The sequence below is a fragment of the Pleurodeles waltl genome, chromosome 6 (assembly GCF_031143425.1).
Source record: "Pleurodeles waltl isolate 20211129_DDA chromosome 6, aPleWal1.hap1.20221129, whole genome shotgun sequence".
Taxonomy (NCBI): domain Eukaryota; kingdom Metazoa; phylum Chordata; class Amphibia; order Caudata; family Salamandridae; genus Pleurodeles; species Pleurodeles waltl.
Genome location: NC_090445.1, coordinates 99,889,091 through 99,900,079, shown reverse-complemented (window position 1 = coordinate 99,900,079; position 10,989 = coordinate 99,889,091). Strand labels below are relative to the sequence as shown.

Here is a 10,989-nt window from a genome sequence, read left to right as displayed (position 1 = left end):
ACGTTCCCTGATTACATCACATGCAGAAAACCCACAACGTGATACCGAAAGGTCATAAAACTCTGTAATCCTCTCTGAAGACAAGCCCAATGTGCCACTTGCTGACTGAACAGTTCCTAGGGGCTGCCTTACGAAAAGATGTTTGGGGTGATTCACTTCCTCAAAGCTCTCCCGGCTTAAGGAATGATATACGAATACTTTGCCCACGGGATGGGGTGAAAGGCCATCTCACTTACGGCAGATAAGGTAAATTGAGACCTCTCTTCCAGTAACTGCGCAGGCCCGTCAGATGAGGCACGAAGACGCAGTGACCGCCCACACGCTTGCATCAAGCCATCACTCGAGGGTGAAGGGACGGGGTAGTTGAGGGTGATGGGTGGGGGCGAGGGGTAGTATTCACATGCACGCAGAGGGCCCGCCATGTGGATTATCTGCTGTCAGCACAGATGGCAGTGCCGCCTCCGGGAGGAGGGGGTGGAATATTTGGGAACAGGGAGACAGATGAGTGTCCTCTGCAGATATAGCTTGTTACAACACAGGGCATGGAAATAGCAGCAGGCAGAGGGGCTATAAATTGCACGCTGCCAGGGGCAGGGCACAGAGCGTCAGAGAGACAGGTAGAGGCAGGGCAGAGGAGCCCACGACCGGTTATATCACGCCAGGAGGGCTACCTGCAGACAGGCAGAGCAACCAGCACAGGCGCGGGCAGGCCCGAGCCAGGTACCAGGAGCAAGTCAGTCGAACAGGCAGGCAGACGCCGCAGAGATGTCGGGGCGCACTGTGGTCCTCCGGAGTGGAGGGATGCTCACGGCAGCAGAGCTGAGCTGCCAGGTGCAGGAAGAGAACAAGGCACAGAGGGAGTTCTACGTGGCGGACTGGAGGGACCTCAGTCTGTCCAGCAGGGCTGAGAAGGGGTGAGTGAGTGCGGGTTTGGGGGAGGGAAAGGGGGATGAAGAGATGGGGAGCTCTGGCCATGCCCAAAGCAGTGAGCGTGTGTCAGTGGGGTGAGTAAGGGCTTGGGAGGAATGTGAGAGTGCAGCCAAGGGGAGTGAGTGAGGGGGAGTGATTGTGCGTGCAAGGTGAAGTGATAACGATCTGGAGAGAGTAGCTGGGAGGGGGAGTATTGATCCAGGTGGAAGGTATAGAAAGTGACTGTAACTTTAGAGAGAGTTAGCGTGAGAGTACATGCAAGGGATGGGTGAGTGAAGGTTAGGGGGGACTGGTCTATGGAGTTGTGAAGTGAGGATGAGTGGAAGTGGGTCTATAGAGTGGTTGAATGTGGGTGAGTGGGTGTTGCTCTTCAGGGGAGGCACTGTGCTCCTTACCTGCTTTCATTCCTTTAATGTCCCTTTCATCGATCCCTCGTTCATTACTTCTCCCCTCTCATCTTCTTTCCCTCCTTTCACCCTTTATTCTTGCCTTCCTCCTCGATTCTTGGACACTGCAGCCTCACCTGTCTTTCCTCATTCCCTTCCAAAAACTCTCCTCTTGGCTAATGCAGTCAGTACATGGTGTATTTGGTATAGTGGGTATTTGTGTTGTAATCTATTGCATTTGTGCTGTAGGAAAAATAAACCAAATGTATTCTTTCCCACTCCCAAACAGTTCCTGTTAGTTCCATCTATACTTAATAAGTTGTTGAGTAATGTGACCTACAAGAGGTGTATTTTGGCCACTGTGGGAACCCTGGTAAAAATTACAGTTGACCAGTTAAAGGTAAAATGGTTTCAGGATCATGAGGGTTTTGGACATGGAATAAACTGATATCAAGAAACTCCATTTGGTTCCAACTATATCCTGGAGTTCGTTCTTGGTGTCTAATGGTGACTGTAGGTTTCAGTTAGTATGTTTAACCAGTATGACATTCCCTATTCTTCTATTGGAGACACAGGGCAGAGGTACAACTTTTTGGCGCAGGGCGTCATAGCAATTCACCTTGCTCCCCTGCCCTGCGTCAAACAGAAAGGACAGGAATGCCCTGTATCTGTGCAATGCAGTGCATTCCTGTCCTTTCCCACTGGCGCTGGCACAATTTTGGCAGCCTAGTGCCAACTCAGGCACCATTGCAGTGTGGTACAAGGGTGTCTGCGTTGCACACGTAGAAAGAGGAAAAAATGAGGAGAAATAAACATATTTTGCTTAGTTGCGCCTCACCTGAGGCGGTGTAAGGCTTTGGCCCATCTCCAGGTTTACATGGCCTTGTAAATCAGGGGATGTGTCTAAATCCATGGGCATTGCCTGGGAACACCCTTCGCAACGCCCATGGAATGCCTCTCTAACGCAGAGTAAGTAGCGATTTGCGCTGCCTTGCCGTACTCCATATCTATGAGGCCATTCAAAGCCACATTAATTGGCTTTGCGTGGCCTCATAGTTATGGCTGAAAGGTTTGCGCCACCGTTGCACCAATACAAGTGAGGCAACGGAGCTGCAAGTCTCATAAATATGCCCCACAGAGTTCAGTTTCCAAAAAGCCATGTGCCTCAGTCAGATCCAGTAAAATAATTCATAACTCGTTAATTGGAATTTCAAAGAGTACATTTGTGGAATGTTGTCTTGCGTTGCTGCTGGGGATCTTCCAAACCCTCCTACTTCCTACCCAGTTCTTTCTAAAGATCATCACATTAGCTACTTGAACTATTCCTTCCTTCCTCCCCTTTTCTTTTCTCTTTCCCTTTCAATTTCCCTTCCCCTTTCCCCTGCCTCTTGCCTTTCCTTTTTCCTTCCCTCCCCTTCCCTTCCTTCCTTCCCCTCCCTGCACTCCCTCCTTCTCCTGTTCCTTTACCTCATTTCTTTCTTCCATATCTCTTTCATTTTAACACCCTTCCTTTCTTACTTAACCATCCCTGCCTACCTTCTTTCCGACTTTCATTTTTGTTCTTCAGTTTATCCCTTTCGTCTTTCCTTGAATTCAAAGTCCTCCTCTGTTGTCCTATCTCCCCCTCATCCATGAAGGACTAGCAGTAGTGTTATATGTTTCCCGTCTTTGCACTCAGACTGGCACTGGGTTTTATGGTATTAATGAAGCATGGAAGGATGAGGGAGGAGGTGTGTGAAGTTAGAAAGGATGGAGACGAACAAAAAAAAATTGCCCATGGGTCCTAAAGTTCTACGCGAGTTGGACGTTCCAATGAGAGTGTCATGAGCATTCTGTGCACAGCTATATTTTGCGTTGAGTTATATGCGAGGTAAAGCCAAACAAGTTCGAGGTTTGCATACATGATACTCGCAAAATATAAACAACAATGGGGTATATTTAAGAGCCCCCAGCGCCATCTACTGACACATTAGTGTCATTTATTTGACGCTAATGTTTTGTTAGATGGCCAAAATCTCTGTGTCATATTTACAAAGTGGCGCAATGCATGCACTGCGCCACTCTGAAACCCTTTGCACTACATTGTGCCTGTGCACAATGTATGCAAAAGGGGTGTTCCCCCATTTGGGGGGGGGGTGATAAAATGGCGCAAGGAAATCTAAGAGCAGCTCAGAGCAGGCATTAAAAGGGGGCACAAGCAAAGCAAAACACAAATCATCCTTTTGTGTTGTTAAAATGGGGCACACCATTGAATACAATGGGCCCCTATGTATTCTGTAGGAGTAGCACCAATATTTTGGCACTACTCCTGCAGAGTACATCAATAACGTCAATAAAAATGACGCTATTGCCCCCTATCCTGCATCATCGTGTGCCACACATGGTGGCGGTAGTGGGGCACTAAGGGGTGCAAGGAAAATGGCGCAGCACCCAGTGCAGCGCACTTTCCTTAAATCTGCCCCATAGTTTCAGAGTATACATAACAAAAATGTCTGCAGTCAGAAAAAAATGTCACCATCTAAATCTGCAGAAGAGTGACAAATGGTGTGAACTATGGATAAGCCAATACATGAAAACTATGAGCGACTGCCGTTAAATGTCACATAATCTAGACTTAAAGCCTGATTTAAGGAAAGTGGCGCTGCACCCAGTGCAGTGCCACTTTCCATGCGCCCCCTAAAGCCCCCCTAACGCCACCATGTGTGCGTCATATCTTAGATACGGCACACCATGGCGCTAGTTAGGGAAACTAGTGTCAACATTTGTTATGCTGGTTCGGAGCTTTGCACGGCTAGCATCAAAAATGTTGATGCTAATCTTGCAAAGCCGGTCGAGGCCCATTGAAAACAATGGTGTGCGTCTTTTTAATGCCTGCTCTGAGCAGGCTTTAAAAGTGGCAAAAAAAATGACGCAAATCTCTGAGATTTCTTTGCGTCATTTTTTCGCTACCCCCTAACGGGGAAACATCCCCTTTGCATACATTATGCCTGGCGCAGGCATAATGTAGCACAAAGGGTTACAAAGTGGCGCAATGCATGCCTTGGGCCACTTTGTAAATTTGGTGCCTCGATTTTGGCCTCCTTGGGCCATATTAACGTAAAAAAAAAATTATGCTAGTATGGTGCAAGAGGGTGTTAGGGGCTCCTAAATCAGCCCCTTAGGCCCATATTTATACTATTTTTAGTGCCACATTTGCGTCATTGTTTGACGCAAAAGCAGCACAAACTTACGAAATACAATTATATTTTGTGAGTTTGCGCTGCTTGTGCATTAAAAAATGACACAAATGTGGCGCTAAAAAAGTATAAATGTGGGCCTTAGTCTTTCAACTATTTAAGTTTGAAAAGTGGGTGCCATCGAGTTATATAAGGAGAGTTTGTATATAGATGCACCACAAGTTGAATTACCTGAAAATTCTAATGATATTGTCATAATTTCCCAACTCAAAGGAATCATCATACGTATCAAGGAGGGTTAAATGCATGAATACCTGCACTTGGGTGTGTGGCCTGTATATTACAGACCGACCTATGCAGCAGGCTGCTTTTCCCCTTAGAACTATCGTTTGGGCTGTCGATGTGCAGATGTGTCAGTAGGGATGGAGGGAATTGGGAGACAGGCAATTAGACCTGACAGCCAGATGGTCCTCCACGGTATTACTTGGGGACAGTCTCTCATCAAGAGTAGTCGGTATGTGGTATCTGAGATTCGGTAATTGGGGCTATTGCAGTGGCAGTTCTCGCGGAGGACCCAATGTGTCAGGGCGGCCAATCCCACTAGATTGGATACACAATACCTGTGACACATATCATCGTCACCAAAGGGTGTGGTAAGATCTCAAACAGCAGAGGGGGTCACTTACTCCTCTCTGTCTGCCTGAGTGTTATCTATCCTAGGTGATCACCTATTCATAAACTTTTTCAGATATTGGATGAGGTGGTCTCTTCCATGTAATGTTGCATGCGTCATCATCAGCCAACCGAACCTGGTAAGATGGTAATACCAGGACTTGACCTCACGATTGTTGAGGGAGTTCTTCCTCTGGATAAAGCTCCTGGGATCCAGATTAGAATCTAAAAATGACTGTCAAACCAGAGGGATACCGGGGGCATTCCACCCAATAGCATCTACTAAGTATACTTTTTGTATTTTTATCCATACCCAAGGTACCTTTAGATTATAACTGGATCCCCAGAGCTATATCCAGAGGATTAATATATCCAACTAGGTTTAGATCAGGTAAATTTTCTTCTAGTCTAATTGTTTTATTCTGAGATTTCTTCCAGACATAGGGGAATACTTAAGAAAAGTGGCACTACACACAGCGCAGCACCCCTTTTCTTGTACCCCTTAGCATCCCCCTAATGCCACCATGTGTGCGCTGTATTTAAAATACAGCGCACCATGGCGGTAGTGAGGGGACTAGCGTCAGAATTTTTGACACTAGACCGGTGCTTTGCAGGACTATTGTAAAATATTCTGACGCTAATCCACCAAAGCACCCAGAGGCCCATTGTAAGCAATGAGAGCCTCCTTTTAATGTCTGCTCTGAGAAGAGGTTAAAAGTGCCGAAAGAAATGGCACAAGGAAATCTCTTAGATTTCCTTGTGCCATTGTTTTGCCCCTCCCTAACAGGGGAACGCCCCCCTTGCATACATTTTGCCTGGCGCAGGCATAACGTAGCGCAAAGGGTTTCAAAGTGGTGCAATGCATGCATTGTGCCACTTTGTAAATATGGCGTTGCGTTTTTGGCCTTCTAACGACACATTAGAGTAAAAAATGATGCTAATGTGGTGATGGAATGGCGCTAGGTGCTCTTAAATATGCCAGTCAGTCTCTCATTCTTAAGTTTATTTGGTTTTCAGTGTACGGTTTTGGTACCCTTTAAATAAATGAATCTGAACAACAAATCCCAATAAGCTAGACTGCCTTTGTTTCTTAACTCAGCAACTCATTGAAAGCTGGTATTGATGTCTCTTAATACGATATAACGTAGGATGTCAAAGCCTGGGATGAAATCTAATAAGCATTGTGAATGACATAAATTAGTCATCAAGATGATATTTCAGTTATTGACCAGGGTCTCAGACACTTGTGCTTCTTCGCTCTCTCCACAGCTGTGCTCTGAGAGAAGCCAATGAACGCCGAAAAGAGACCTACAGCAAGCAGCACGAGGTCCAGTTTTTGGTTCAGAGGTCACCCTGGAATGTCATGAAGCTTGGTCGGCTTGGGGAGGCGCAGAGAGAATATCATCTGCCCTACCAGCGGACCCTGCCAGTGCCCATCTTCAAGCCTGTTGACCTGGGAGGCAAGATGGAACGAGTGCCCACCCCACAGGAACTGCGCAGAATGATTGAGTTTGAAAGAGCCCTGAGCAATCCAGGCAACGGGCTGTGCAACGACAAGAAGATGGTCTCCGAAATCACCAAAGAGCTGCCCCCAGTCATGCAGCCCACACGCATGGATTTTGGGAAGGTGCCCCTGCCACGGTCCCTGTCCAGAACCTTGTCCCAGGAAGGCCAGCGGGGCTAAAGAATGCAGGATGTCACTCCACTGTGCTTGTGTTGTAATGCTCTATCTAGAAAATCAAGTGCCTTGAGGCAGTAGAGCTCTGTATGTGTTGTGTTAGGACAGGCAGCAATGCTTAGCAAACCAAAACTTATGAAGAGCAGAGCTGTGGTTACGCTGCCCAGTAGACAAGATGGTGACTTCCAGCACCAGTCCCTCACACTCTGAGCTCCTCTCTGATGCACGGATGACAATGGCAAGAACAAGCCTGGGACTCCTGCTACCCCCATTCTGCAGTGGGGACCTGTAAGATCCCAGCTGGTAAGGTCAGGCGGGAGCAATAAGAAAGCGCAATGAAGGTGAAATAGATTAAGGTATAATGAAGTGACAATCCTATGATTAGAAAGACGAACAGGGCCACCCTTGTGATGAAGGAAGCGGAGTGATAATATTGACTCTGCGGTTGGATCTTCTCCCCACATATCCAGTCCACTGTTGACGCCGTTTTGTATGGTTCTCATTGGAACCTCTTGAGTCACAAACAACTCAGGGCAGGGAGGTGTAAGATGAGGGCAGAGGGCAGAGGCCAGTGGGATGCGGAAAGCCGGCACAAGAATTTCATCCAGACCACAGGAGGTTGACTGAAAACTCATCAGAAGACGTTCTTCCTCTGAGATGTTGGCTTGGGAATATCTTGCAGGTTCACCTGTACCTGAAGGAAAAAGAACAACATAGAAGTTACACTCTGACCTGGCCACATTTTTGGGAATGTCGGCTGTCACTCAAAAGATACTCTACGATCGCACCTCGGTGCTCCGCCCTACAACCCAAGGCCACCCCTGCTTGATCTGCAGTAGCATGTTAGAGGGGATGCTTTAAGGGATGTAGGAAGGATGGATGGGTGGGGAGTGCTTTAGATGCTAGTTCAGTCCAGTGTCCTGAATGAGAGTACTGGCGTGAGGTGGAAAATTACTTGACAGTCTGACAGTGATATATTGGCTAAGTAAGGGTACTCGAGGAAGGAGCAGAAGGGTAACAGAGGTTGGACCAATCTATTGTTCTCAGAGGGGTACGGCAAGGTGGGGGGCAGTACTGGAGGTTATCTAATCCCACATTGATGTGTGTTAAAAGAGAAAGCAGTGGACGCTGGGGCAATCCAGTGCTGTGTGAAGAGTGGTTCTGGGGGAAGAGTGATATTGGGCCAGTCCATATGAGGAGAGCCCCGGAAGTTGTCTTTGAAAGGACTGCCGTGTGATCATTTCATAGCATCCTTCCCTTAAACTCACACTTACCTCTGTTGTGATGTGTCATAACGTGCATGGCATTGTATTCTGTTTGACCATCCATTTATCGCTTACAAGATAAAGTTATTTTTCTATAAGGTATAAAAAATTGCCACGTTTTATTGATCTGATAATAAAATGGTGTCAGTAACTCCTTGGCTTCCGGTTGTACGATTTTGTTCCCCTTCGAGTGTTCTCTGGAAACGTTCATTGCTGTAAGTGCAGAGGGCGGATTTGAAAATACCGTGCAGTTCACATAGAAGAACCTTACTTCAAAGGTTAAAGCACAACAAATACATCAATACAGAAACAAAATGTAGTTCATTCTTCACTCGAAATTAGGGGTGTAGGCATTGCTAACCCCACTGATGTATCCCAGGTCTACCAGCAGAAGACTGCAGTGGCCCAGCTTGGTTTAGAGCCCATGCGTCCTGTACATAGTGGACTTCCCCACAGAACCCTCGCCATCCCCAAGTTATCACTGGGTGTAGGGGTACGTGCATATAGGTTTGTAAGGTTCGGACAAACAGCTATATATCAATGTTTCATCATATGTGGAGGAGTGTCCTTCTGGACGGAGTAACTAATGCAAAAGACCACTGATTATTGGCAAGATTTGCCCAGGTACTCTCCTTAAATGCCAGCTTTGCCATATACTCTCACCACATGCCAGATTTTGCCATATACAGTCAGGCACTCACACCACATGCCAGGTTCTGCCATCAAGTGCAAGGCACTCCCAACACATTTCAGGCAACTGCTTTTGCAAAAACAAATCCTTAGCACTTTTACTTTACTGCTGACTATGTATGATCCTGAGGCTTTACCTGTAGTGATTTAGAACACAACCCTTTTTTGGTCTACGTTTGAACAGTGCAGCTAGCAAACACACCTATTCTTAACACTGTATTTAAAGTAGGGTTGGAGTCTGCCCTTTTCAACCAATGGCGTTTCTGACTGTTTGGGTGTGTCCTTCTGCCTCCACTCGTGTTTGTATTGAACAGCATGAGGCACTAGTGTTGTAGGTTGAGTGTCTATGTGGACAAACAAGTCGGAAGAACTTTCCATTCCCGACCTTCTTTCTTTACCTGGTAACAGCCACATCAGGACAACCGTACGGATTACCTGTACTAGGTTTTCTGTTTTTGGCATCCCAACAAAGGAAGCATATGTTTGGTGCCTATTTTCAGTCACAGACCAGGTGCATCTCCCACGTCAGATCCATTAATGAAACAGACACCTTGGCTTTAAATGGGTCAATATTTAAATTGTCAGTCAGACACTGGGCATGGATTTGAGCTGACTTGTATGTGATTAATTCCCAACATAATGCTGATCAACGAGTAGACAATGGAATGTAAGTGACTACAATAAAAGCCTTTTGAATATACCCCAGAATAGCGGATGGAAATGCAGCATAGAGACCAGAAACATCTTTCATAGCTCTCAACACCAAAGAAGACCTGGGTGTGGCCCATGACATGCTGGAGTGATAAGTGCCACTGTGGTCTGCCACCACTTCCCTAGACAGTGTACCACAGAGGCATGACCCAGGACATTCAATGATTGACATTCCAGGTGTGTTCACTGCTGGGATTTAAAGAGTAAATGCACTTTCTCAATACATTTGTGCTGTCACAAGAAATTGAAACACGCCTGGACACAAGTCAGGGCCCATTGTGGGTTCCTCCTGAGGGATGAGACACTTGTTAGAGTAGAACATTTGGGGGGTGTCACACATGGGTTGGGTAAGACTTCTGCTAGTAAGGAATTTTCAAAGTATGAGACTTGGAAATGAACGTCAGAGAGTTAAGACACGTCTTGAGAGCAGACATATGTAGGGATGGACATTCTTACATGTGTAAGGAATCAACATGTGTGGAGACTTCACCTGAAACAAGACACTGGTGGGGGGAAATGCCTGTGGGGAAAGGCGTTTAGTAAGGATCATCTGAGATACATTTGTTTTGGGATATTGGCAGTGAGGTACCAACTTTGTTCGGGTTGAATACCCATAGCTGAGGCTTGATGGCATAAAACACCCATGGGGTGAGAAACTTATTGCGAAATAACACCTAAAGGGTGTCACACCCAAGAAGATAGAATTCATACGAGGGTGAAAACTTGTTGGGAAGAATGCCTGCGAGCTGAAACAGTTATTGAAGAGAAATACCTATGGGGTGAAAATGTGTTCCTTGTGAGAGCTTTTCACTACACAGACCCTAATATCACTGGCTTCCTCCATACGCCCCTACTGCTGAGAGAACTGATTTCATATAGTACACTTTTACTATGTCCCCTACCCCAGTAGTAACCTGCAAAGGGAGTTCACAAGACAATGTGTGTGACATAACACAAGCTACTGCTGGACTTCAAATCACGAGTCAAACCTTTGAGATGGACAAGAATGGTGGGACCGCACACACATTTGATGTTTGAGAAAAGATGAAGAAGTAATGGTGGTCGATGTCAGAGAGGACCTTGAATTACCTTTGATGAAGACCAGAAGGCAGCACTGGCACATCTAGACCCACGAGGAGCATTAGACAAAGCTGATCATTTTATCCTTCTTCAAAGAGTAAAAGATTGGTTCTAGAAGCTGGAATTGTATACATTATTTTCCTTAATAGTAGGAGTCTTATAAGAAAAGGGTCTGCCGAGTCCACTAGAAGGTGTGTTTCAGTGTCATTGTTCCCTGAGTGCGTGACTATCACTGATTACAACAGATATAAGTAGTTACACACCCAATAGATAATATAATTTAACAACAGGACATACTACTGCAGATGTACTTGATTGACGCTGAAAGTTACGCCTGCATGTCAAATGAAGCTGTGAACCAACTTAATATCAAGAAATGCCTAATCCATATTTGTTCAAGG

The 10,989-nt window shown here is 46.1% G+C and overlaps 1 protein-coding gene across 1 annotated transcript; it reads left to right on the top strand.

Moving 5' to 3' along the window:
- The first annotated feature begins 516 nt into the window (after window positions 1–516).
- Window positions 517–8,261, top strand: LOC138299286 (telethonin-like). The gene is made up of 2 exons (XM_069237446.1): window positions 517–914; window positions 6,434–8,261. The coding sequence occupies exons 1-2, from the start codon at window positions 766–768 to the stop codon at window positions 6,846–6,848; spliced, it is 564 nt and encodes a 187-aa protein (XP_069093547.1). The 5' UTR covers window positions 517–765; the 3' UTR covers window positions 6,849–8,261.
- Window positions 8,262–10,989: the final 2,728 nt, after the last annotated feature.

Excerpts from the sequence above, each read along its gene's own strand:
- LOC138299286 (XM_069237446.1), top strand. The coding sequence starts at position 766 with ATGTCGGGGCGCACTGTGGTCCTCCGGAGTGGAGGGATGCTCACGGCA. Across the intron at positions 915-6,433 it reads TCCAGCAGGGCTGAGAAGGG|CTGTGCTCTGAGAGAAGCCA; the intron begins GTGAGTGAGTGC and ends CTCTCTCCACAG.